Raw genomic sequence first — 26,674 nt, 5'->3', positions numbered from 1 at the left:
GTAACGAGCTTTTTTGTATTAAGGCAGGGTTGGGCATATTATTATTTTTTTAATTTTATTTTTGCTCAGGGACTACATTTAATCATTACATTTCACAGTTTGGACATTTCATTTAAATTATGTAAAATGAATAAATAAATAAATAAATAAATATGATAATAAAAGAATAGTTCATTTTAATAAAAAAGTATAATTCATGTGCATTTTGTTGAACAGTGTAAATAAAAAATGCAGAATACATGATTATCATTTTTGAAATTTGTCGTTATGAAGATTACGAAAGAAGCTCCATTAAAAGTTATCAAAAGAGATTTGTGTCCATCTCGACTATTAAACAGAGTTACTCCTGCAGGCGAGTGGTACCGAGGTGCGAGACACCTCCATGTGCACGGTGGACATGGGGAAGCGCTCACACTCTTCCTCCAGAGGGCGGCAGCAGCAGTGCTGGATCACCTCCTTCACCTCCTGCCTAAAGTTGGAGTTGAGGAAGCCGTAGATGATGGGGTTGATGCAGGTGGACGACATGGCCAGGAGGTGGCAGAGCGAGAAGAGCAGGTTGTGGTGGCACACAGGCAGCGCCTCCTGGTTCCAGTCGGACACGGCGTTGAAGATGGTGAGCGGCAGCCAGCACAGGGCAAAGGCCGTGATCAGGGCCACCAGCATGATGTTGATGCGACGGCTGTGGGTCATGCGCTGGCTCTCGGGCATTCTGGCGCGGTTCAGCATGTCTTTGCGGTGACGCAGGCGCACAAACACTCGGACGTAACACAGCAGAACGAGAATAAGGGGGCCGCAGTACTGGAAAAGCAGCAGCCACGTGGTGTAGGTCAGCCGGTGATGCTGGGAGGGCCAGCGCTCCAGACAGGCCTCCATGTGCAAGGATGCGTAAAGGTTGTGAAAATGGAGGGAATTCGGAAGCACGGATGAGTTAGCAGCCGAGACGTGATGCGGAGGTGACATATCGTGAAAGAGAGCAGACTGGGGAAGAATCACGTTGGCGTAGGGCTCGTTCGTGAGCAGCTGAAAGGCCAGGAAAGGCGAGGAGGTGAAACAGGCCAGAATCCAGATGACAACGACTGCTGTGTAGGCTTGCGGAATGCTGGGCTTCCAGCCAGCCGGGTTAATGATGAGTTGGTGTCTCTCCAGGGCGATGAAAACCAGGGAAAGGATGGAGACGGTCACAGACATGCATTGAATGAAGGGCACCAGGCGGCACAGCAGTGACCCAAACACCCAGTGGTCCATGAGCGTGTATATGAGTGTGAAAGGGAGGCAGAACACACACACCAGAATGTCAGAGAATGACAGGTTACAGATGAAAATGCTGGTGACGTTGGCTTTCTCCCGGCGCCGAGTAATTATGCAGATAAGGCCGACATTGCCCACGAGGCCCAGCACCATTGTGACACTGTACCATGCCACCAGAAATGCCGTGAGGACGGGAGACGTGTGACATTGGTCGTCGTGGCCCAGACCCAACAGGTCTGGGAACAGAGTTTCATTCTCGCGAGGCTCCTCCCACGGCGGTGCTCGTGACGGGGATGTTTGGTTGAGTGACGGTGCGGAAGGGGGGTGCTGGCTCACGTCACCACTGAAGGACATCTCGCCAGCACTTAAGGGTCACCAACCCCCAGGATGAAGACATCCATCTTAATACTTAGCAGGTTATCGGCATCTGTGATGGATGGGGAAGAACACAACAACTTCATTCAGAGGTCAAAAGATCAGCTCAAGTTCCATGGAAGACCATAAAATGCTATCCATGCTTTTGCATTTTGTCGCTGAAAAAAATATAATAAGGCTGATCCAATTTTAAAACAATTTATTTGTGCATAAAATACTACACAAATGCAATTGCATGGAAAGGGTGCGCATTTAATACATTCAATATTTTGAGAAAAAAATCCATTTTGGTTCTGGAAAACCTTTTCCAATAACAACAATCATAATAATAATAATAAATATTTGCAAAAATAATGCAAAAATACATTACAATTGTTTTTCTTAAATTAAGCAGGAGCCTTATGTGTCCACCAATCCAGTTCAGAATAAAATGGAACAGGACCAGAAAAAAAAGAAACAAAATATCGTTTGATATTGATGACTACTCACACTTTCAAACTCAATACTTTAGAAGACATTTCCAACTGAGGGCATGATGGCCACTGATGGAGCAAAGGTTTCGCACCCCTGCTCTAAAAGAAGATTTCACACAACTATACGTATGTCATCATGTACAATACACTTGCTAATCCATCTGGATAGGATGTGACATGTGTAATCCCTCAGTCAGCCAAAACGCAAAAAGCATGATGACAGTCAACGGACCGTGTACGCAACGCCAGCAGACTTCTGCTTTCCAAGTCGCACAATATAGCCTGTGTCAAAACAAAAGGCCATGACATTGTCAGAATCCTAAAAATGGATTGTTTACATCTCCCCCGAAACCTTAGCCGTGGAAATCGTGCTTGGCACATACAATGAGCCTGTCATTTTGCGTCAAAGGAACATACTAGTTGTTATCAGTCACTTCACAGTGCATCATTACTAACACACAGTGTCAGTGCGTTGAATGAGCTGCAGGCGAGGTGGCAGAACATTGATGTGACTGCACTACAAAAAAAAAAAAAAAAAAAAAAAAAAAAGCACAGCCATTATAAAGCAGACGGGATACATCCCAGAAAAAAAAAGACTCAGTGTGATACTCTCGGGAACACAGCTAACCCTGTACTGTAGTGTTTGAGTGCAATGTGACCTGGCACCACAGTGTCCACCATATTCTTCCTTTCTCATTGAAAGCACAGTCATTAATCACCGAGAAATCAGCCCACAATGACAGAAAATTAAGTGAAGATAAATGAGGATGAATTTCAGATGAGGAGAAATTACCACCACACCCATCCGCACACCCCACACACAAGCACTTTATTGCACGGCTTGGAGAACCCGTGTAGGGTGGCTTACATTTTTAATCGATTTACATTTTAATTGGCACTGGCACCAGTGTGGGTCCAACGATATCTCGGATTACTTCACACCATCGGCCGTAATATCAGACGTTCTTTATCATGACAGGTTAGTTTTGTAGGACTGCAACTCTTTTTGTGACTACAGTCATGCATTAGTTGAGAGGAATATGAAGAAAAAAATGTTTATAGGTTAGCTCATAATAAGACAGAATATTACCATAATCAAATTTAACACAGTTCAGAGTAAGACAGAATCGGGGGGGGGGAATTAATCAAATAATAACATAAAACACCTAAATCGCTGAAATTACATAAACGAAATACGTATGACATATCAGCTCATCTCAGAAGAAGACCATAAAAATGTAATTAAAATGAAATAAGACCATCGTTTAGTATAGGTATTTAAAAAAAAAAGGAATCTGACAATAAAATAGGACAACCCATAGACCGGCAGTTAGAAATTGATTGAAGTGAATTGATTTACTTTTTAACCCTTTCATGCACCCTGTAACCTGATAACACGAGCTGTCCACTGTGGTAACCGCTCTTCCTGAAAGGGTTAATGACTGCACTTTTCCAATCTTAATCTATATTTGTGATTACAGTCATGCAATAGGCTTGGGGTCAGCAATATAGGTAGCCCCCAAGGACCATAAGTAACCCGTGGACCTGTTCTAAAAATAGTTCACCAGTGAGACGGTCGATTTTTTTTTTTTTGTATTGCTATTAAAAAAAAAAAAAAAAACAATAAAAAAAATACCATCACGTACCGTAAGCTGTTAAAAAACGTCTTTTTTGCTATTCTTTCGTCTATCCTATTTGCTTCAATTTAAAAATGACAATTTAAAAAAAAAAAGAAAAAGTTGAAGTTCAAAGGTCAGCATCGACCAAATCAGAGCTTTCAGACAAGCGGCTGCTGCAACCAAAAGATGATTTACCCCCAAATAATTTGAGCAAATTTGTTCTTTCAAAAGTGTGTATGTAGCTGGTAGCCCTTTGGCTTAATCAGTACCCAAGAAGTAGCTCACAATCCCAAAAAGGTTGGCGACACCAGCGACAAGTTATGAAATAAATACATAAATAAATAAATAAATGACAAGATAGATTCCTCTACAATATGTAGCAGCTGTAAACTAAATCTCTCAGTTCTTGGTATTTTGTCATGTAATGTAAATTGTGCTCCCAATCATCACATATCGCCCCCCTGCTTCACTGCACGGCTTATTTGTGAATTCATGTGCACACACGTGTCCAACTCTGCTGTTCACATACTGTAAATCCCTCCTCCACTTTCTGCATGGAGATGTGGAATAACAGCAGCCGACCAAATGCTTGACCCAAGATAATGATCCCAGCCTCATTATTCACGGCTGGGCTTTATTGCGTGTATGTGCGTTACCGTCCTGAGAATTACCCCACCACATATCGCAGTCATATCTTTTCATGACAATATGTGTAACTTGTTGGCAATTCATTTATCTAAGTAGAAAGTGGATGCATATTCTTAGAAAGCAAAAATTAAAATGTGCATTTTATTTCATGAATATTGGTTGAATTAAAAAAAATATATACAGATCATTTACAAGAAAGATAAGCATGACCTTATTTTATGTGGGAAAAAAAGAAGCACTTACGTTTTGGATTTGATGCTTCAAGTAGGTGTGAATCCACAGAGGAGAGTAGCAGAAGGAGCAGAGCATCCTGAGGAGCGGAATGCCTTAGTGAGAGGCAGAACTGAGAGGACTTTGGCTATTAATGGGCTGATGGAGCCCTCCGGGTTGCTGAGACCTTCGGTGCGCCGAGCTCTGCTGTCACGCTGTGGTGATTGTATTCAATTGCATCCTGGAAATGCCGCGTGCTGCAAAATTGGACAGCGTTGAATGTTACAAGAAAGCAGCAGGGAGCATGAATGTGGATGAGAGGCACCCAGGAAACATGTTGGTTTTTTTACTTACCACTGAGGGGTTACTCTGGCAAGTGTTGGATTGTTGACACTATCGACATATACTGTATTTCATCTGCACTAGATCTCATGGTTGACAGCTACCTTGGTTATCACACTTTAAATCTTTGCATTAAAAATTTGCATTTTGTGCAGGAACAAGATAAGGCAGAAGCTTTTTAATATTTTATTTTTGTGTTTTCTTTTCTCAAGCATTTAAAGTACATAGAAGCGCATCCTTTCAGCCTTTCAAATCTATACCACAAAAATGCAAAAACTGAATAGATACAGAACAAAAAAACATGAAAAGACTTTTCTGTTGCAAGTAAATAATTTGGTGGTGTGATGTGATGAAAATTGTATATACAGGATAGTGGTGCCTTGAGATACAAGTGACTTAACTTGTTCAGGACATTTTTTTTCTTTGACTTACGAACTCACATTTCAGACATACCACTAACTCACTTCACAACAAGCAGCTATTCAACAGACTGAATGAGGGAACAATTCTTCCAAAAGAGCTCTCAAACAGTTTATTGCCAAGCTTAATACTAATGCTAACACATAATGGAAAACGCAATAAATAGATGGGCTGACAAATAGCATCAATAGTCTCATTTCCGAAACCTTTACGCTGCTGGCATTTGCACACAAACAGTGGGGCATCACATGTAGCCAGGCAATATAACAATTTTGTTGTTTAATCTTCGTGTGACCATGCTTGTATCGATTTTCCGTGTCGAAATGAATGCAAATGCAATTAGTTTCGGCCACCCCGCCCCCATTTAAAAAAAAGTTTTTCCTAATAAAAATGCATTCAATACTCTTGTACTGTATAATACACACAGTTATAAAAATTTTCTCTCTGTATAACTTCAAACACAGAAAATGAGCACAATCCTAATATTGTCCTTTCACTGCAAGGAAGCCAGTTGAAATGATGGTGGCTGAATGTTGTGAATTGTGTATGATAACAGGTATATAAAGCAGGGATAAAGTAATGGTAATACTGTGAAACTTAATTTGACAGTTACAGGAATAGGAATGTAACATTCACATAATGCACACAATGGTCTTGAAAACTATGGTTTGCTTTCATAATAACGAATAAGTAACACATCTATCTTTGTAGGTGAGACTGTGACGCACTTGTACTGTAGTTAAGGCTAATTTTTCGGGAAAAAAATATGTGCGTGTGTGCGTGTGTGTGTGTGTGTGTGTGTGTGTGCGTGCGTGCGTGCGTGTTTGCATAGATACAGTAGATGTAATGGGATGGACACGAATCAAAAGATAATTTATCCACTGTGCGCTACATGAGGGAGGAATCGAGCTTTCAATCATAGGACACAAATAGCTACACTGCTACTGTATCACACACCTAATGGCGGTTGTCATGGCAACCCTGCTTTTGGAGGGGTTTTCAAAAAAAAAAAAAACATCTTTCATCAGCATCAGCAGCAAGCTGAGGCAAAAGGAGTGTGTTTTGACTAAGAGAATAAACCAGGGATGGCGACTTAACTCTCTCAGTGCCATTGACCGCGCTAGACGTCCAATGTATTAGAATGAATTTTCATTCGCTGCCAGCCTCCCAGTTCCAATGGACATCTACTAGTAATGAACTAATTTAAGTTCATCGCAGAAAGATGAAAAGTACCGCACGATTGGATGAGTATCATCATCAATGGGACTGAAATAGTTAAATGCTGTGGTGTCACAATTTTTCATCAGCGCTATTAGGTGTGTATGTTTAATAAAAGATCCACGATCCAAAGTGTTTGAAGCAAACAACAAAATAACCACAAACTGTATTTTATTTTCCAGTGCAAAGGGCTCATGCAAAAATAAAAACAAAACTATTCAAGGATGGCACAAAACTGCTGGACAAGAAGCCAACATTAAATGCAAAGACTCGTTTTGTTTTGTTTTTTTTCACAAAAAATGGTTTGTCCTGTATGAAAAAAATACAAGGCCAACTCATGCTGCACTATAAGGCAGTATAAGACCCAGTGTAAGCGCAACTAAGACATGAAACAAATCCCCCAAAAGATTTTTTTTTTCAAAAATCAATTTTTTAATATTTTCTTGCATTAAGCAAGGAGCCACTCAGAGTGTGGTTGCCTATGCCTGGAATAGACGGTGGAATCTGTGTGCACATTTCCGCACATTTGTTGTCACACTGCCTTCACGCACCTGTCTCAAAACAGCCTTTTCAGAGCTTCTCGCCATTGGCAGGGATTGGGATGTTTTATTCATCAGCTGATGAAGGGATGGGCATACACAGATGTCAGTAAAATTCAACCAAGCATGCAAGACTTCTCTCTCTCTCTCTCTCTCTCTCTCTCTCTCTCTCTCTCTCTCTCTGCCATCCACACTTGGTTACATCAGATCTTTTTCTCCAAATTGTACAGTGCTGCCGCTACGCATGACTGCACCTTAAAAGACAAATTGAAGGAAGTGAAACCACTGTTACGTAGTTCACGCAAGTTGTACACAAAAGTATGTGATAACTGCGCTGTAAAACATTGATGTCCATTGATGTATGCTGGCTCATCATAGGGAGAAACTGGGATCGACTCTGTCATTGCCATGGCAACAAGAAATCACCTGCCCTTAAATTTCGGTGGTCCAGTGCCTCGAATGTGGTTTTAACACAAGCATCAGTGCTTATGTTTATATTTAGAGATGGCCAGCCCTTGCACAGATTTTGCTACAACCTTAACTTATAGATGACAATACACAGTTAGCATGGTAAGAAAGTGGTTAGCACGACTGCCTTGCAGTTATTAAGTTCTGTGTTCGAATCTTAGCTCTGGCCTTTCGTTTTGGAGTTTTTGCTGTGCTTGTGTTGTTTTTCACAAAAAAAAAAAAAAGTACGTGTAAGATTCATTCAAGACTCGGAATTTTTTATAAGTTTGAATGTGAGCATAAATGCTGGTCTGCAGTGGGGGGGATGTCAACACAATAAGACCAATATAAATCACTTCAAAGCCTTTCCACCCTTAATATAACTAAGTTGGGGGGAAAAACATCTTTTCAAGAGGGGAAGTAAAAATAAACAACTAAGAATTTGGTTGCATGTGTGAACATCTTCTTTTAACCGGGAAATGGCTGTGTTCATAATTAACCATCACATTCGAGGTTTATTTTCATTATTGAAAAGTAACACTAAAAAAATAAAGCTAAAAGTGAAAAAAAAAAAATTCTGTTTTGTCAAGTACTGTACCGGTAATATCATCCACGAGCTTTTAGAGCTCATTCATACGTTTCTTCACGTTACGACACAATACTGTTTTTTTTATCTTGCACTCAACTAATATTCAACATTTAAAACGTAATGATAAAACTTTCACTAACATGTTCAAAAAGAATTCTAAAACAAAATTTTAAAACAATTAAAATAAAAAATAAAATAAAAAATATATTCACTAAAAGATGACATAATTCATGGTATCCCTCTTGTTTTTCATTCCTTGCTAATAAAGCCTTAATATTATTTGTGAATGGCTTATGCACACTCCCATTTTTCCCATTAAGAAAAACCAGAAAAGGACAGCGGCCAAGTGGTGAGATTTTTCAGCCTTGCAAGCAATGAATCTCGTGACAGAGCCCAGAGGTTCCAAATCCACACACCATTTGGAGCAAGTCCCCAACAATATCTTTTATTTTTTCTGTGATTGATCTTTAAAATGCAATATTTTCTGTTTGGGTGCACTCAGAAAGTCATGATTAGTTTGCTGTCTCCTGGACAGCAAAAACATACACCTAAATGCTTAGCGCAGAAGGATTAATGGAAAGCTCAACCTACTTTCATGGACAGATTCTGCAGAAACCTCCCACTGAGTGGGTAGATAGTTATTAGAGATTGTTCACACATAAAAGTACTTGTATATGTTTTAATTAAAAATAATCCACAAATTAGTTCAAATCAACTTCAAAAGTCAGTATAAAATATAAAAACTTGCTGCTCTTGTAAACATTGGGTAGGCGAGCCAAAAGGCATTCCGATTTATCACTTGCATTGCAAATAAAAACATAAATTGTAAACAATCACATGAAACGCATATGCACTATTGCATAGTTGCTGTTCTTTTAAAGCCTTTTTTTTTTTTTTTGGCTAATGAGCCGCTGACGTGAGTAGGTGCAGCGCACTCTCATGTAAGACAAAAAAAGCTTCCGTTCTCAAAAGTCATAGCATTACATTACACAAATAAATTAAGAGTGTCAATGCCTCTCGCCGAACAGCAAGTATTGTCCAGAAGAAACTTCTTTGGTAGCAAAAACTGCACTTGAAGACTTACCAAAATGTGACTTAACCCTGTGAAACCCCATCCAACTTTTTCATACGAATGCTGGGTGGGATCAACTGGAATACCACAGCGGTAATAATATATTAAGGCAAAAGCGATACTTGTGCGCTCCATCCAGGATGTGTTCAGTGCATGGAGACCATCCTACCCTACCACCAATTCAATTATATCATGTGCAAAAATTGAAAAAAAAAGTTATTAGGTTAGTGAAGCTCTCATTTAAAATAAATATCTTTGGCTTCATTGGGTGACAACCTTCATCTTATCTGCGGTCTGTATGCAGACAAAAAAAATCATCTTAAACTAATATTTGAGCTGGAACACAAACTCCAGATGAACGGAGCGTGGTGGATGAAGGGGGCGAGTATTTCCAGTCTAGCCAATGAGTGTCTTCATGAAGGCAGGTTTACTGAAAGGCCAGTGGTACTGGTTGGGAACGGGTCCGTTCACGTTGCACTCGAAGAAGGAGAACATGGGGAACCAGATGCGAGCCCTCCGGCTCTGTTGGTAGGCGCGGGTGTTGGCCAAGGTGTGGTAGTACAGGAAAAGGCGCGTGGTGATATAGAAGGCGATGAAGACGTCGATTGAGTAGTGCTCGTGTGCCGCCAGGATGAAGAAGATCCCGAAGAGGTTCAACACCCAAGAGATGGTGTGAATTAAATTCCACGTTCTAGGAGTGTCTGCCAAAGGGGGAGTCGAAGATATTATTGTAAGATTTTGATCATTGCAATTTATTTACAACAGCAGAGCAAACCAACTTACTTTCATTTGCCTATTCAAAGCCAAACTTCGGGTAAGTCAATATCACATGTGCCAAACTAATTTAATTAACAAAACGGCCATGAGTCAAAATTTTAGCACTGTGCTGAGTCAGTGCCACATACGCCATCTGGCTGAATGTAAACAGTCATTATCACACCAAATATGTGTTATCACTAAAAATAGACATCCCCGCCCCCACTACTATGGATTAAAACGGTTTACTCTGGGCCATATGATGTTCGTCTTGTGGGTTGATTTTGCAATAAGATGTTACATGACACCTAAATCGTTCCTCTGAATGAGTCTGAATGATTAAATGTTACAGAAAATGTCATAAATGCTACACCAGTCTCTTGAAATGTAATCGGCTGAGCATAACAAGCTCAGAGACAGTGAGCCCATTTTGACATCCATGATGTGAGTCGAATATGTTTTCACAAGTGGCTGGCTGGCCTTTAATTGCTCATTATCCTGCCCTCTTTAAAATTCAAATAGTGGATTAAAAATTTATGTCTTGAGAACAAATGGTTTCCAGACAGACTGTCACAAGGATAATTATGTGCACATGTTCGTTTTCATTTATTAAAAAAAACAAAAAAAAAAAAAACAACCATTAGTTTTCATTTATAAAAAACAAAAAAAAAAAAACAAAAAAAAAAATAAACAATAATGATTTGTTCATTCTTTCATATCAACAAATCACATAACTACAGGTCGTCAAATGGATGCAGCGCACCAACTGTAGTGGAACCTCAGTTTTTGTGGTTCATCCGTTGCGGTAAGTCTGGGTCGAACCAAATAATACGGAATCCAAAACCATACATCGGAAATAATGAAATCCAAGTTATCTGTTACAGAGTCTGGAATCTAGATCCCCAAATGTATTAAGAGAAAAAAACATGCTCTGTACAGAGATTAATCAAACATTTTTTCAGTGGAATTGTTGCATTACAGTATGTGTAAGTATTCTGAGATTTTTATCTTACCCTCAGTTTTTGTGGTTCATCCGTTGCGGTAAGTCTAAGTCGAACCAAATAATACGGAATCCAAAACCACATATCGGAAATAATGAAATCCAATTTATCTGTTACAGAGTCTGGAATCTAGATCGACCCAAATATATTAAGAGAAAAAAAACATGCTCTGGACAGAGATTAATCAAACATTTTTTCAGTGGAACTGTTGCATTACAGTATGTGTAAGTATTCTGGGATTTTTATCTTATTGTCAGGTGATGAAAAACGACAATAAAAAACGTGAGATGCTCCTGCTCAATGGTTGCTTGGTTTTCTCAGTTTAGAAAAGAGTGCATTCTGCAGGCGCTTGGTGTTTGCTGTCACGTCCAGCGAGGAATGCATTCATGCATGTGGTGGGGAAACCAAGCAACCACTGAGCAGCCGCATGTCACAACACAAACGCGTTAACTCTTCAGGTCAAGACTCAGCAATTCACCAGTGGCGGAGAATATATTACTGTTATGAAAAATTGGGGGTTGAGTTCCCCTTTCATTGTAATACCATTAAAATGAATGGAAAAAAACGATTCAAAATTTAAAAATCAGATTTTTAAAATGTATTTTCCAGTATGTGATGGCTACATAATGTTATTTGTGTCCATGTGTATGACTTCAGATTCATTTCTCTCAGTCTGCTTCTGTTCTGTTCAAAAGTTGTAATATATAGTTTGAATTGTTTTCTCCGATAATAAAGATGCACCTCCGCCACACACAAAACACTGTAAGCCTCCCTAACGGCATCTGAGTAAATAAAGGCTCACGGCCACAATTTGCATAAACAAGGTAGATACGGCCAAAATGTTCCACTCACATTCTGTCACAAAAAAGTTGAGCAGGGTAATGACGACCGTGTGTCCGCTGAACATGTAATCTCCACATGTTTGGACGCCGGTCAGAGTCATCCCGAATCCGACCCAGATTGTCAGTGCCCTCTGTATCTTTTCCAACAAATTGCCGTACGTCTGAGTGAACAAGAGAGCCTAGTTAGCGGCGCGAATGCGGTGACCCAGAGCTGGAGCACAGGTCCTAAAAAACAGCTCGCAGCATTTCTAATCCGAGTCGACAGAATGCACGTGGAAACTTCTCACCTTGCTGGCGCACTTGAGGTGATGTCCAGGTACAGAGAGCGAGGTGACAAACATGGTGCAGCAGCGAAGTAAAAACACAGTTCCCATCAGAGAACACAACCGCCTTATGAGAATGGACCTAAATACAAAACAAAAGTAGGGTCGGGAGACGAAATGCTGATTGATTATTACCTCTGCCAAGCACAGGAGCGTGACAACCGATTGATTGTTGATAGCTTGGAATTGTATGGTGATTGCTTCTTGAAGCAACTGAGGCAAAACAGATGTGCTGTTCAATTGGGTCTGAAGCAGTATCTGTCTAAAAATTTAATTTCATCCCTGTTCTGTAAAACCCAACATTTTCCCATTTTTCTGTCACTATGCTGCCGTTCTGTACAAAGTGTACAAACACAGAATGGTGGGGGGGAAAAAAATTGACCGGGCAATTTTCCACCTGATGTGGAGTCAGCGTTCTCCTGCTACACTGCAAATTTTTAAGGTATTTTTTTAAAGGGCAAGTCAGAAAATGTGGGGTGTGACTTCCCCTTCTAAAGATTATTACATTCATTAAAAAATAAAAGATGAAAAAAAATTTTTTTTCAGATTGTTAAACACAGCATGTAGGTATTATTTTTGTCTAATTTTGTCCTCTTGGGGTTGCAAATCCCAAAATAAATAAATACTTATTGAGGGGGGGAAATCACGATTTGATTATTTTTTGAAATTGTTCAGACTTAGTAGGCAATATTAAGAATAATAATAAGAATACGAAAACCTTTATTCGTCTCACAATAGAGAAATTTCCAATTTACAGCAACAAAGTGATGACAGGAAGAAAGTAGAACAACAAAAAGTAGAGGAGCTGCTTTGAAGGCAGCCACTCTCGCGGCACCAAAATAATTACAAAATTATTATTTTTTAAATTAGCTAACATTAATAAGTTTTCCTGTGTTTAGCTATCACTGACGCATTGTTGTGGCACACATCGGACTTGATCTTCTTTGTCAAGTGGGAAATAATCTCAAAATTTCAGTATTTGTCTGATACAGACTCTTCATTTTTGCAGTCCTGTGACAGGGGTATAAAATTTGACCCTCACTTCTTCTGCACTGTTGGATTTGAAAGCAATGGCCATCCAAGAATTTGAGACATGATGCTGACGTCATCTAATATCTGAACGCAGGACGGATGCCCTGTCGCACAGTCGAGGCAATATCTCGCTTGGCTAGGCTCTGTGTAAAAGGCGCAGGCGGATAAATGCTTCTCTGTGGCTCCGTTCTGCCAACTTTATGGATTCTTCCATTCTGGAAAGAAGCTTTAGTGGTGCGCAAGAAGGCATTCAATTTAGAAATCCGGATAGACGACTTTATCCTCTCTTTTCACCATTGTGTCTCAATGGGAGGATTCCTCCCACATCCTGGGAGTCCCATCAGTCTAATCCTAACATGTTTTGTCATTTTCTATAAGACACAAAGTAGCCTGCTAGTTAGCAAACGGGCAAACCAAAAAATGCAGTGCCCCACCATTTTCCCCGCCCACATGTTGGAAGAATGCATCTTGTATTTCTCCCTTCTCAAATCCATACTATATAGGTATGATATTATCAAGTGACATAAACCCACCCCATGATTCACTTTTATTGATCCAATTTTTGGTTGCACCGAGACTACTCCAGCACATGCTCCCCACTGCAGTGTGCTCAGACCAAAAGAACAAAAATACAGCACTCACTTTTGTTCGCAGAATCGCTCCGATTTTGAAATTGGTCCAGTCCTCTCACATTTTGTTATGTGAGCTGTGTGATCAAGTTAAATTGCAGCACTCTTGTGATTTTTGGTTCAGGACTGTGCTATGTTTTCACTTAAGTAGAATTCACTGTATGTCATGAGTTGAAACTCGTTTTTTTCATGGGGCTCGGGTCTACGCACTGAATGAAATGTGTGGTGACTATATGCAAGTGGGGTAACATTTTAATGGGGAGGAGGACTTAGGTGTTACCTGTGTTTATGAAGCAGCAGGATCAACATAAGCATGTAGCACAGGATGAGTCCGCAGGCTTCAGCCATTGCAAAAGCCCAAGGGATTCTCGGAACACTGTCAGGGGTGAAAATACATCAATGTCAGCATGCAGATTAGATATGGGGACATGGTGCACATGAACCAAGGCTAAAATAGATATACCGGTATAAATTTTACAAACCAGTTTTCTGAATCAATGTAACTTTCTAACTTTGTGGAGATTTTTTTTTTGACGGTTAATCCCAGGGAACTGAAGCTAGGTTTTATTTAAAAATATGACAAAAACAATTTTTTTTCTTTTTCTTTACATTGATTTATTATTTTTTTTTAAGTTCTGTTGTAATATCAATCCGTCCATTTTATGAACCGCAGTATCCTCATGGGGGTCGAGGGACATGCTGGAGCCTATCCCAGCTGTCTTGAGATAGTAGCCGGGGTACACCCTGATCTACTTGCCAGCAATGCGCAGGGCGCACATAAACGAACAACATTTCACGCTCACAATCACGCCGAGGGACAATCTGGAGTGCCCAATCAACCTGCAATGCATGTTTTTGGAATGTGGGAGGAAACCGGCAACAGTCATTGACAATCATATCTCTCTCAAGTGACGCGAACCACTCCCAGTACAACACGCTACTACTTTTGCCGATTGTGTTTTGACTCTCTGTTTCGCGATTCAATGTGTATTAATGGGGCTCAATTTTGATCCGCAAACTGCAATGCGAAACCCACTTATTTTAAGCCTTGTGGACCAGACTGCACAATCTCGATATTGTTTATCATGGTGCATGTAAAGCTGATACCTGTCCAAGAAGATGTCAGGAAGCGGTGGATAGGTTCTCATGTCTGGAACACGCTCGTGTACGATGACCATAACAAAGGAAGTAAAGCCAAACACTAAAAAGACATAAATGACACTCAAGATGGTCTTCCACACCTCCGGGTCAAGCCTTCCGGCCAGGTGCTGCCGACATCTTCCGTTGGAGTGAGTGTGACGCAGCGGCGCTCCAGAGCCGTATTCGGCTTGGGTGCCATTCCTCTGTCGGAGCGCAATGCCATTCCCGGTGAACTCTCCTCCGTTGCAGTGCCTGTCGCCTCTGTCCCAGGTCCAGTCGGCCGCCGGGAGACTGTCACTAGGCTGGAGACCTAGCTCCTGCACCTGAGCTTGGTTCTGTCTCTGAAGCTGGCGGAGGGATATGGCCAGCCTCTTGATGTCCCCCAGCACGGTGAGGCTCAGAGGAGGTCCGCGTAGGTCAGCCTCAGTCAGAGCCAGGAGACTGGGCCCATCCAGGCGGTGGTCAGCACACAGCAGATCCACATAGTCGGCGAATCCTTCCGCCTGCAGCCACTGGGCCACCTGCTTACAGCTCCATGCACTCACACCGCTCTCTGATGCCATGCCTCTGCAGACAGACACACAACGCTTGACGATACAGAGGACTCCATGATTCACCAGATGCTTTGAAAGGGACCATTCAGAGCATGCAGGAGGCTACGCTGACTGATCAAAGCCTCCTGACGCCTTCCAACGTCATCACCACTTGAAAGAAACGACAGGTTCATTACATCACTTAAATAAGCGTAACTGAATGAATAAGCCCATTATTTAGACCTTAATCAGGATAAAATTGGAGATAAAGATATTAGCCGACAGGGAGCAAGTGTTGTTTTCATCATCGCTTATTATGCAACCAGTGCTTTATGTATGGGAATACAATATAATAACAATATAAGATGCTAGCTTAATGTTGACACACAATTAAAAATGCCAATCATCAATGTCTTAGTGTTGTAACCCTTTCACACTGAATACAAACGGTGCAGCCACACATGTAGTCAGACACTATAATATGTGTGTGTGTGTGTGTGTGTGTGTGTGTGTGTGTGTGTGTGTGTGTGTGTGTGTGTGTGTGTGTGTGTTCAGAAATCTGGGAGAACTTCATAAAGAGTGGACTGAGATCCGGATCTCTGAGATGGTGATAGCACATTTTGTTTTGTTTTCTTTTGTTTTGTTTTTTTCTCAAAAACCTGGACAATGTTGTTTTTCTTTTATTAACACCATCCAAAATGTCATTAATTTAAGTGTCATTAATTTAAAACAAAATTCCAAAAACATTAACCTGAGAAATGGTAAAAATGCTTGTCAATGGATGAACATTTACATTACAATTTTAATGTTCCAGAGGTGATGTAAGAGGTACGTAAGTCAAGATGATTCACGTGATGATTAGCTGTTTGTTCACTCCTGCCGGCTAGATACATCCTCTGCATTCTGATGACTGCTTATTGGCTATGATCTTTGTGGCATCAAAGATTGTATTTTTCATTAAAAAAAAAAAACACAGTTGGCAGCAGTAATTAATACCCCAGTCAGGTGTTTGCTTCCTGCTACTGAAATGCATTCAGATTATTAAGAAAAACTGTCCTTGCCCTTTAACCTTAGATAAGACCACCACAGCGCAGCCTGTTGAGCTCCTCCCTACGGCTCAAGGGTCAACCAGACCAGAATAACATGAACAGAATACAGTAAATACAGGGCTCCACATGCTGATGGACAGTGTACCCAGAGTCAACACGTGTCAGTACATCTTGTCATGCGTTCAGTTTTTGAGATACATTTTACTGTGACAGCTGGTTTGCCAAGGCAGGAAGAATGAAATATTATTCCCAGATTAAATTTGGAGACAGTGTAATTGAATCATAACACAATATCAGTCATAATTAAAATAGGATTGCATTTCATCTTTAACAGTGATGCAAATCATGACCGTCAGTATTTCTCAGATTAATGACATTGTCAGTATCGGGTCTGTAAAGCAAAGTCAAAATTACATGAACATGTTTTTTGATAGACAAAAATGCTACCGCATTTTGAAATTTAGCTTTCCAAGACTTCTGCCCTAAATTCCTTTAAAAAAAATCGATGTTATCGGTCACGCCCCAAAGGATGTCACATGACGCAAGCAGCTGAAAAACAACAGCAGCAACATCAACAGAAACTCCCAAAAGGCTGGACAGATTACTTGTAGACAAAACTAAGAGACTTAAAGAATTTCATTTTCCTTGCGATTAATAACCTAGCACTGCAATATCCCATTTAAGACGTCTCATTTGTTGTCCTAATATTAGGGCTTATATTTTATCCCCATTGAGAGATTGAAAGGTGGAAGGATGGAAGGGTGCAATTACATAACGTTCCAGGTCTCATTTACAAAAACAACAACAACGTTTATCAGGGAAAGCATACTGTATAGTTTAACTCCTACAAATGTTCCCATGATAACTTAACCACTCCGATTAAAGAGAAACTCCCAAAAGGCTGGACAGATTACTTGTAGACAAAACTAAGAGACTTAAAGAATTTCATTTTCCTTGCGATTAATAACCTAGCACTGCAATATCCCATTTAAGACGTCTCATTTGTTGTCCTAATATTAGGGCTTATATTTTATCCCCATTGAGAGATTGAAAGGTGGAAGGATGGAAGGGTGCAATTACATAACGTTCCAGGTCTCATTTACAAAAACAACAACAACGTTTATCAGGGAAAGCATACTGTATAGTTTAACTCCTACAAATGTTCCCATGATAACTTAACCACTCCGATTAAAGCACCATACAAAGCAAACCCTCAAAAAAAAAAAAAACTCTGGCAACGAGAGCAGCCCTCTGGGATGGCCTGCGTTAAGTTTCAAGACTTGTTTTGCTTGTTGAGTCACACACTGACACAGAAGACGTGATGAGACTCAATTGCACAATATAGGACTTTCAGCCTGTAAAATAACTCGGAAGATTCCTGCAAACACTGAAAATCAGAAGAACAACCGCAAACACACCCTGAGGGGCTAACCAATACATAGTGGGAGAAACTCAGGACAGTATAGTAACGTGCTTTCTATTTGTTACTACAGTAACATAATAATAAACAACTGTGTGAAACTAAACTGAAACCAAACAAAGACGGGAGGTCAAACGTGTGCAGGTGTAAACAAAATACTTTTGGGAAGAAGTAGATTTTTTTTTTCTTACCAAAGAACCAGTGTCAGTGCTTGTGTCAGAGTGGGGAGAAGGAAGAGGTGAGCCGTCTTCCTCTCGCATTGCAGGAGTGTTTCATGCCTTCTACTTTCACAACCAGGCAACAGCAAACAGGAAATGGCAATAACCAACAACAGCAGACAAGAGGAGCCACAAACGTCTCTTGGGAGGTATGTTTCAGCGCACTGCCATCTGCTGTCCAAATGTAGGAAGATGATTCCCGTTGACTGAAACAATGCCTCTCGACATAAAAAAAATTAAATAAAAATATAGAAAATGACGATAAATGCTGTGATAATAATAAAAATGCCGTATCAAATGATCCATTTTATGATTAAGTAAAGTCATAAAATATAAATGAATATATTCATTCATTTTTTCCCCTCCCCAAGGGTATATGAAGGCCCCAAAACTGCAGTCTCGATGGAAGCTTTTTCTGGTTATGGATACAGATTTTCCTTGACCATTACTTGAATGACCCATGCTCAAAATATTTTTTTAAATGTATTTTAATACGGCACTAAAGTAGTTAAAATTAATTCCTATTGTGAGAATCTCCGAAAATTATTGTGATAGGCAACATCACAAATTTTTGGGGGGCTTACTATAATTTTTTTTAAAACAATGCAATCATTCCTGCATTCAATTCAAATTCGACGAATCCTGATGATTTATCACTTTCATATACTGTACCCTTTTGCTATTATATGGGGTGTTCCCAAAGCAATGTTTCCCAACCTTTAAGCTGTGGCACACATTTTGAAAACAGTCCCATGAAAGTCTTCCCTCTGCCAAACAACCCCACCTGTCTTCAGCAGTCAAATGGCACGAAAGTGCATAGAGGGCAACAGAGCATGTGAGTGTTTTAGTTTTAGGGTTTAAAAAAACATCTCCTTTGCTTTATCATGAGTGGTGTGCCACCAGTGAAATGCGACACTGAAGACTCCGGGAATGATTATGTGAGAGAAGATGGCACAGACGGTGAGCATTCGACAACAGAGCTCTCTCTCAAGGAGCTGGTGGAGGTTTTACATGCAGCGCCTCACTCCTGTCGTCATGGAGATGAGGTGTGGCCCAACCTATACCTGGGAGACATGTGAGTGTACTCTGTAGCAAGCCGAAACTGTCAAAACCTGGGGGCCTCATGTCTGTCAGAATAATGCTTGGAACAAAATAGGCAGTAATAAGTGCATACGTGATTTTTGGTACGCCCCGCATATGACTTAGATAGGATGTCTTTTTTTGTTGTAGGTTCATGTCTCATGATAAATTCCGACTGTGGACGCTGGGCATCACTCACGTGCTGAATGCATCACATGGTAAACTATGTTGCAAAGGCAGCGATGACTTCTACGGAACCACGGTGAAATACTACGGCGTGCCAGCCAATGACCTGCCCACATTTGACATTTCACCTTTCTTCTACCCTGCTGCTGCCTTCATCGACCGCGCTCTGACGTCAGGAGGTAATGTGTGATGCTGCTGTGATAGCCTCCCTGAAGGTGTTGGAACAACTTCCAATAAATCGCTTTTCTCACCAGGAAGGATACTGGTGCACTGCGCTGTGGGTGTGAGTCGCTCAGCCACGTTGGTCCTTGCTTACCTGATGATTCACCATCACCTCACACTCCTGTCTGCCATAAAGTGTGTGCAGCAAAAACGCTGGATCTTTCCAAACAGAGGCTTCCTGCAGCAGCTTATGCTCCTCCAGCAAACCCTGCAGAGCAAAGGAGAGACCGTACCAGAATAAAAGTCCATCAAATACTGCTTTATTGCTTATTGATCAATTCACCACGTGCAAAATCGAGTAGCCTATGAATTTATAATCTACTGGAATACGATATGAGATGTTAAATTAACACAACTTCAAATATGATCCAATGAGGAATATTGATATCTGAACACATTACAGTTTCAGGTAGCAAAAGTGGTTATATAAGGGGGCCAATTATTTAAATGTGGTTGCATGACTTCTACGAGGCAATATTAATATACAGTACAGCAATTTACTTGTGTAATGAAATTTAAAGATGTTTTAATGTGTAAAATAATTGCACAAAAAATGTACACAATTGTTTAATAAAATAATTATTTGAATTTAAAAACATGGAAAGAAAATAATCAAATTGTGTCAAAATGTTTAAAAAAATTTGAGTGCCCTATAAATGATTCGAATTGCTTCTAAACTTATTAGAATTACATGCAATGCAGAAGAATATGTTTTGTTACCATTGCAGTCAACAGTGCAGAGGTGCAGGGTTCCATTACGGCTCCTGGCTTCCTGTGTGGTGTTTGCTTGTTCTCTATGTGCCTGTGTGGGTTTTCTTCGGGTACTCCGGTTTCCCCCCACATTCGAAAAACATGCATGACAGGCTGATTGAGCACTCTAAATTCGCAATAATTTCATAAAAAATATATACATTAGATAGCTGACAGAATTTTACTTTTGTGTTATGACAATCTTCAACCCTAATAAAAACTGAGCCGTAATCCCGATCATGTCCCAACCTGCAATTTGGCCAACACCTGTGTTCATGATTTTATACCAGTTCTCATTCATGGAAGAATAGCTTCCAAGTTTCGCTACTTTTAGTCAATATGCTTTTTGTGTTGAAGTATGAAAATCAGTAGAGAGGAAGTCTCAATGTTGGAGTGACCTCTTTTTCTTTGACTTCTGGCTGTCATGCAACGTCAAATAACGACACAGAGCCAAAGAAAGAGCAGTGAGCTAATTTTGGAGGCCAGCAATGTCCATACAAGCAGCTGCTGGGGTCCTTCAGCGAGCTGCGAGCAGACTTTGGCAGTGAAGTGACACTCTAGTCTCTCTCACTCACTCACTCACTCACACACACACACACACACATACGCACACACACACACACACACACACACACACGTTGTGGCGCTTGGAGAGGAGATAATGTCAAGGCGTAAGGAGCAAAAGGACCTGGCGCTCATTAAACAAGTGGAACTCATTTTGGATTCCTGCACACTGGAGCTCACTGCAGTGGATGAAGTCTGGCCAAACCTCTACATAGGAAACATGTGAGTCACGCCTCAGTTGAGTGCAAGGTTAGTGCAGTTTAGGGAAGTTGAGAATACAAACTTTAGAATCATTCTGATTGAGATCAGCTTAATAATAGAGAGAGTTGCAGCCATTCAAACAATGACATTGAAAATATATGTGGTGGTATGGAATGAAAATAATGTAGTTGTTCCAGTTCATTAAAGTGGCTTTGTCTCTGTTCTCGTATGTTTTGCTAGAGCTGTAGCACAAAATAAAAAGACTTTATCCAAGCTGGGCATCACTCACATCCTGAATGCAGCTCACTCCAAGCAGGGAAGCATCGGGGACCAACGCTTCTATGGCGACGCTTACGTTTACTGCGGCATACCAGCAGAAGACTCGGACCACTTTGACCTCAGTCAGTATTTCAAACCCGCAGCGGACTTCATCCATAAAGGCCTAAAGAAGGACCACGGTGAGCTTGTGTCACAGACTCTCTGTATTTGTAATCTCGCTTTTGACTTTCTTCCTGCAACTTTTCAGGGAAAGTCCTGGTGCATTGCATTATGGGTGTAAGCCGCTCAGCCACACTGGCGCTGGCTTACCTGATGCTGCATCACCGTCTCACCCTCCACGATGCTCTGAGGCACGTCGTGCAAAAACGTGCCATTTACCCCAATCGGAACTTCCTGATGCTCCTCCACAAGCTGAGTGAACAGTTGGCATTCAAAAGGAGGTTGTGTCCCCTCCTTTGATGCGACATCTCCTTTGTTTTCACCTCCTTTCCGCTACGATTCCCTGACAAACATCTTGCATGGACAACACTTTGAAGAGATGTTTTGGGTTTCTCTATTTTTCATTTTAATCGCACATTAAAATATCCGCAACTTTGTACATACTGTATTACTTCACAGCATTTTAAGAAACACAGTGATCTTGTTTATCAGTGGTTATATTAAGAATGCACACTGTTTTTGCTTGTTTTTAACCGCACATACTAACCTTAACTATGGGTTATGTCCATAGCAATTGTCATAAAAATGGTGTAAATTGAATTCAATGTAAAAAACTCCAAATTGTATTGCATCATTGATCTACAAATTGTCCCATCCCCAACTATGCAACTGCTTTTTGATTACTTCTATTCAAATGGTATAAAAGATAAAATCATACAACCATAGAAAATGATCAAATCAATGACAATGAATGATCCATTCGGATAGGGTAATTAAATATACGTGTATAATAATCACAATGTTTGATAATATAAGTGTAAATGTTATGTTCGTTACTGCATCTAAATATCATGTATCACAGTTTTCTATTTCACTGATGATATTCTTATTTCATATTATTATTGTTGTTATTACTTAAAATGAATACCATCAATACATTTTATGTACAACATTGTGTTTTAAGTAGTGCCAAATCATTTACACGTTTTCCTCACAAGGCCAAAGGTAGGTCATGTGATCCAAGAAAATGTCAGTTGCAGTCATAGTCACACAAAACAACAACAACATGATAGCTGAATCATATAAAATACCACAAATTCATTTCAACACATATTATCTGTACATGTTCATTTATCCTAAAAATAGAGCATACAGTACTGGTGAATGTCAGTTCTTCTCCAAGGAGAGCAGACGTGTTCCCCATCGACGTGTTACATAACAATACACACTCGTGGAACTAAGTGAGGCGACAAATGTTAAAGTTCATTGGATAATGCCACTTTGTTTTTCTGTTGAGAGGACCTGCGGGGGGTTGTCACGGTGGTCTGTTTGAATCTGTTGTAGAAAATCTGTCTTGATTTTGTCATGAGTTTAACGCTCAAGTGCTATCAAAGGAAGTCGATGATTTTCATAGACAGTGCATTTGTGCCTTGATCTTGTGTTTTGTTTATTATGTTTTTTTTTTTTGCAGCATCATAAAAATAATAAGGTGATACATTAACAGAAGAAATTGCTACAGCCACTTAGATTAGTTAATATACAGTCCATTCTAAGGAAAATACTCATTTTAAAAGCACATATAATTCCGTGTAGTTTTATTTGTTGTGCATGTGTGTGTGCTTAACTAGAAAGTCTCTGAGGGATGCACCACATGAACCCCCCCACTGCGATAGAGCTCTCTGAGCTGCTGCTCAAAGACAGACGACTCATAGGACATGTCAATCAAGTGTGGTCCAACCTTTACATTTGCAATAAATATTTGCGCGCGCGCGCGCGCACACACACACACACACACACACACACACTAACCCGACTTAATCCATATATTAATACCACCGGATTGCAAACATAGACACCATCAATACGTTATAAAAATTGCGAAATAACAGCAAGGAACGGTGCCATTTACATCATCCGGAGCAGTTCAGTCCTTTCATCTTAAGTCACATTCCATGTACCGGGAAGTAGCCTGCTATCTAGCGAACACAAAGGCGAATCACCACAATATTGGCACTCTACGATTTATTTCCCATTTGAATTGGAATATGTGTTCTACCCTTCCATATAATGTAATTCTCCACGAACCAGGAAATAGCCTGCTAGTTTACACACAATTACTTTATTTTTAATGAAGCTGTTATATTTCTGGGTACCAACTCAAACAAAAAACAAATGTGACAATAGTGTATTAGTTCTACAAATGGTTCGCGATCTGCTGTTAGCTGAGCTCAAACACATTTGTTTAAAACATGCGAGATTCTTAACATGACTGTGATGTAACACGTCGCTACCTTTAAACATTTTGTGTGCCTCGTATTCACTGTCATTCACTACAGGAGGTGTCACAAGGTTTGAAACAAGCAGTTGTTGTCACGCTGATGTGGGGGGTCATGGCGGGCAGAGGCCTAAAAATATCACGTGAAACACAGAGAGAGCAGTTAGCATGTGTCCTCATGCCGACTGTGAAGGAACAGGTCCTGTTTGGAAACAAATCACAAATTTCACACGACTGCAGTACGTATATGACAGGTAAGTGATCTTTTTTTTCTGCTTTATACTCGGCTTCACACACTAATAATGATAAGGAGGATCTTGATGGGTTGAATATTTTTTGGCTTTGAGAACAGTCCCTTTAAGGCAGTGGTTCTTAACCTTGTTAGAGGTACCGAACCCAACCAGTTCATATGCACATTCACCGAACCCTTCATTAGTGAAAAATAAAAATATGTTTTGTTTTGTTTACAAATTCAAGACATAAAAAACACATTTATTAAAAACAGAAAAATTTAAACACAATTAGTATAAGTATAAAGAATACGTTTTTTAATTGTGCACAAAATGAACCAGCCAGTGATGGCCAAGCGGGCTTGTCATAACTAATTGACACGTTGAGTCGTGTGTGTCTTAACCTCCATGGCAGAGGCTCTGTCGAACCCCTGAGACTGATTCACCGAACCCCGAGGGTTCGATCGAACCCAGGTTAAGAACTACTGCTTTAATGTTTAACTTGTTTTTAGAATTGCATACTACGCCATATGAAATCTTCTCAAGGGACGTAAATGGCTAACAGGCCACAGGATCCGAATGAGACCGATTATAATGCACAAGCTTGAATGACATCCTCAGATACTTTTGGTTTTATTGATATGTGGAGGTACATTTGCAGTAATAATTTGCAGATCTGTTTCTTACAATATATTCAGTGGCGGTTTCTGGCATCAGCATTATGTGCGGTCGCACAGGGCAGCATTGCTGGGAGGTGGCAATGTACCCCCCCCCAAAAAAAAAGATATTGCTACATGTCATGGATTGTCATGGCATGACATGTCAATCACTGGCATTTGTATGGGGACTTTGCACTCCTGCATGAACGCGCCTACTATAGAAGAGATACGAGTCTAAACAAGGAGGAAAGTGGAAAAACTAAACTTAAAAACATCTACAAGAAAACATCTAACTAGTTTAAGTTTAAATCATTATTTTCGTACATATATTATTTTCCTTGGTGCTTACAGGTGAACCATGTCCTCCTGTGGAGTAAAATCAAGAGGAAAGAACCCCTACATGGCAGTTCAAGTGGACCCAGACAGTGATTACATCACACCAGGTACTCTAGACCTGGAGCAGCTTTTCTGGACTGGCAGCGGTGTTCAATATGCACACTTCAACCAAGTCTGGCCCAATGTCTTCATCGGGGATGAGTAAGTCAACACGCACAAACTGTTGGCCTATTCAGAAAGAAAGAAAAGGAAAAGAAATCATGACTAGAATTGATTTTCTAAACAAATTCAGCGGTATGTGTTGTTTGGGAAACAGGAAGACGGCTCTGGAGCGACCTGGTCTGAAGGAGCTGGGTATCACGCATGTGTTGAATGCTGCGGAGGGGAAGTACAACAATGTGCTGACTGGTGCAGAATATTACACAGACATGGACATCCAGTATTTTGGGGTGGAGGCCGACGACAAACCCACGTTCAACATCTCGCAGTTCTTCTACCCGGCGACACGGTTCATCAGCGAGGCCCTGGGACAACCACAGAGTAAGTTAAGGGTGCAGTCTTGAGACTGAAGTAACAAAGTAGCATTACAGTACTTCATTACCGGACTGAAATGAGTTTATATATTTCATTTGTCTATTCCGGGTAAGGCAATTGAGAACAGATTCTCATTTGCGATGCTGACGTGGCTGCAGACAGAGGAGTAAAACAAAGTACAGTTCAGTTGTATTTAACTTCCAAGATAAATACAACTGAACTGTTTGTTTTTAAACATTTGATAATATTTTTATGTGCAGCACATTTACATTTTTTAGATGTTACCCAGAGGGAAAAAAAAAGTTTAATACACACTACATTTAGCAAGCATAAAGAAAAAAATCAAATGAAAGCAAGCCTTAGCTATTTGCCACAACCATTCTCCAATTATTCTCATCTTTTGACTGGTTCCAGACAAGGTGTTGGTGCACTGCGTGATGGGTCGCAGCAGGTCAGCGTCACTGGTCTTGGCCTACCTGATGATGGAGCAAGGCTTAACAGTGGTGGACGCCATCGAGCATGTGCGACGCCGCCGTTGCGTCCTCCCCAACCACGGTTTCCTGAAACAGCTCAGAGCTCTGGACATCACACTGCAAGAGGAGAAGCTAAGACTAAAACGACAAAAGACGCAAGATCAACAGTCGTGATTGGGATCACATTTTAAAAGGGGTTTGGGGTCCACTGAGTTTCATATCTCATTTTTGTCTCAGCAACCTGCTTTCTTGTAGCAGTGAACGTGTTGAGTAAATGTGCAAGTGATGTGTGGTTGTTAAGTGGTACTATAGGTTGGGAGGATGTTGTTATAGAGGACATCAGTGGAGATACAGTAACTTAAGAAAAAGGAAGAATCATTTCTAGATTTTAGACTACTTTTTCTGACCAAATAGGCAGATCGACGCAGATATTGTCTATGAAATTCACAAACACGCTGAACTTGATCATTGACCCCTGCAAGAAAATGACGATGTGCCCATTTCTACTACTTTCCGTTACCAAATTGTTTATATAGGTCAGGGACGAAACGCTCAGACAGGCGCAGTCTGTATTGTTAACTTT

General features: G+C 40.5%; 5 protein-coding genes across 7 annotated transcripts; 3 read left to right on the top strand and 2 right to left on the bottom strand.

Moving 5' to 3' along the window:
• Nucleotides 1-206: 206 nt before the first annotated feature.
• npy4r (neuropeptide Y receptor Y4) lies at nt 207-4,694 on the bottom strand. The gene is made up of 2 exons (XM_019870401.1): nt 4,607-4,694; nt 207-1,675 (listed from the first exon to the last, which is right to left on the bottom strand). The coding sequence occupies exon 2, from the start codon at nt 1,600-1,602 to the stop codon at nt 331-333; it is 1,272 nt and encodes a 423-aa protein (XP_019725960.1). The 5' UTR covers nt 1,603-1,675; nt 4,607-4,694; the 3' UTR covers nt 207-330.
• A 4,304-nt stretch (nt 4,695-8,998) lies between these two features.
• Nucleotides 8,999-18,227, bottom strand: LOC109516263 (sphingomyelin synthase-related protein 1-like). 3 transcript variants are annotated; one of them, XM_019870680.1, is made up of 7 exons: nt 18,117-18,219; nt 15,590-15,627; nt 14,891-15,490; nt 14,064-14,159; nt 12,072-12,204; nt 11,810-11,960; nt 8,999-9,901 (listed from the first exon to the last, which is right to left on the bottom strand). In XM_019870680.1, exons 3-7 carry the CDS (start codon nt 15,484-15,486, stop codon nt 9,597-9,599), a joined length of 1,281 nt encoding a protein of 426 aa, XP_019726239.1. In that variant the 5' UTR covers nt 15,487-15,490; nt 15,590-15,627; nt 18,117-18,219; the 3' UTR covers nt 8,999-9,596. The 3 variants fall into 3 exon arrangements, with proteins under 3 accessions (XP_019726239.1, XP_019726238.1, XP_019726240.1); XM_019870679.1 differs by lacking the exon at nt 15,590-15,627 and having other exon boundaries at nt 18,117-18,227; XM_019870681.1 differs by lacking the exon at nt 15,590-15,627 and having other exon boundaries at nt 12,087-12,204; nt 18,117-18,227.
• On the top strand, nt 18,178-19,888 carry LOC109516264 (dual specificity protein phosphatase 13). Its single transcript, XM_019870683.1, has 4 exons — nt 18,178-18,292; nt 18,998-19,218; nt 19,374-19,588; nt 19,664-19,888. The coding sequence occupies exons 1-4, from the start codon at nt 18,200-18,202 to the stop codon at nt 19,870-19,872; spliced, it is 738 nt and encodes a 245-aa protein (XP_019726242.1). The 5' UTR covers nt 18,178-18,199; the 3' UTR covers nt 19,873-19,888.
• A 605-nt stretch (nt 19,889-20,493) lies between these two features.
• On the top strand, nt 20,494-22,294 carry LOC109516229 (dual specificity protein phosphatase 13). Its single transcript, XM_019870586.1, has 3 exons — nt 20,494-21,167; nt 21,387-21,604; nt 21,673-22,294. The coding sequence occupies exons 1-3, from the start codon at nt 21,043-21,045 to the stop codon at nt 21,882-21,884; spliced, it is 555 nt and encodes a 184-aa protein (XP_019726145.1). The 5' UTR covers nt 20,494-21,042; the 3' UTR covers nt 21,885-22,294.
• A 5-nt stretch (nt 22,295-22,299) lies between these two features.
• On the top strand, nt 22,300-26,492 carry LOC109516228 (dual specificity phosphatase DUPD1-like). The gene is made up of 4 exons (XM_019870584.1): nt 22,300-24,113; nt 25,100-25,285; nt 25,401-25,624; nt 26,033-26,492. Exons 2-4 carry the CDS (start codon nt 25,107-25,109, stop codon nt 26,263-26,265), a joined length of 636 nt encoding a protein of 211 aa, XP_019726143.1. The 5' UTR covers nt 22,300-24,113; nt 25,100-25,106; the 3' UTR covers nt 26,266-26,492.
• Nucleotides 26,493-26,674: the final 182 nt, after the last annotated feature.

The sequence above is a fragment of the Hippocampus comes genome, unplaced genomic scaffold, assembly GCF_001891065.2.
Source record: "Hippocampus comes isolate QL1 unplaced genomic scaffold, H_comes_QL1_v1.1 scaffold76, whole genome shotgun sequence".
Lineage (NCBI taxonomy): Eukaryota > Metazoa > Chordata > Actinopteri > Syngnathiformes > Syngnathidae > Hippocampus > Hippocampus comes.
The sequence above is the reverse complement of the archived record's forward strand: the minus strand, read 5'-3'. Positions and strand labels throughout refer to the sequence as shown.

Excerpts from the sequence above, each read along its gene's own strand:
- LOC109516264 (XM_019870683.1), top strand. The coding sequence starts at position 18,200 with ATGCCTTCTACTTTCACAACCAGGCAACAGCAAACAGGAAATGGCAAT. Across the intron at positions 18,293-18,997 it reads CCACAAACGTCTCTTGGGAG|GGTTTAAAAAAACATCTCCT; the intron begins GTATGTTTCAGC and ends TTTTAGTTTTAG. Across the intron at positions 19,219-19,373 it reads AACCTATACCTGGGAGACAT|GTTCATGTCTCATGATAAAT; the intron begins GTGAGTGTACTC and ends TTTTTGTTGTAG.
- LOC109516263 (XM_019870679.1), bottom strand. The coding sequence starts at position 15,486 with ATGGCATCAGAGAGCGGTGTGAGTGCATGGAGCTGTAAGCAGGTGGCC. Across the intron at positions 11,961-12,071 it reads GCAAGGTGAGAAGTTTCCAC|ACGTACGGCAATTTGTTGGA; the intron begins GTGCATTCTGTC and ends TTGTTCACTCAG. Across the intron at positions 9,902-11,809 it reads CAACTTTTTTGTGACAGAAT|ACACTCCTAGAACGTGGAAT; the intron begins GTGAGTGGAACA and ends CCCCTTTGGCAG.
- npy4r (XM_019870401.1), bottom strand. The coding sequence starts at position 1,602 with ATGTCCTTCAGTGGTGACGTGAGCCAGCACCCCCCTTCCGCACCGTCA.
- LOC109516228 (XM_019870584.1), top strand. The coding sequence starts at position 25,107 with ATGTCCTCCTGTGGAGTAAAATCAAGAGGAAAGAACCCCTACATGGCA. Across the intron at positions 25,286-25,400 it reads AATGTCTTCATCGGGGATGA|GAAGACGGCTCTGGAGCGAC; the intron begins GTAAGTCAACAC and ends TTTGGGAAACAG. Across the intron at positions 25,625-26,032 it reads GGCCCTGGGACAACCACAGA|ACAAGGTGTTGGTGCACTGC; the intron begins GTAAGTTAAGGG and ends GACTGGTTCCAG.
- LOC109516229 (XM_019870586.1), top strand. The coding sequence starts at position 21,043 with ATGTCAAGGCGTAAGGAGCAAAAGGACCTGGCGCTCATTAAACAAGTG. Across the intron at positions 21,168-21,386 it reads AACCTCTACATAGGAAACAT|AGCTGTAGCACAAAATAAAA; the intron begins GTGAGTCACGCC and ends ATGTTTTGCTAG. Across the intron at positions 21,605-21,672 it reads AGGCCTAAAGAAGGACCACG|GGAAAGTCCTGGTGCATTGC; the intron begins GTGAGCTTGTGT and ends GCAACTTTTCAG.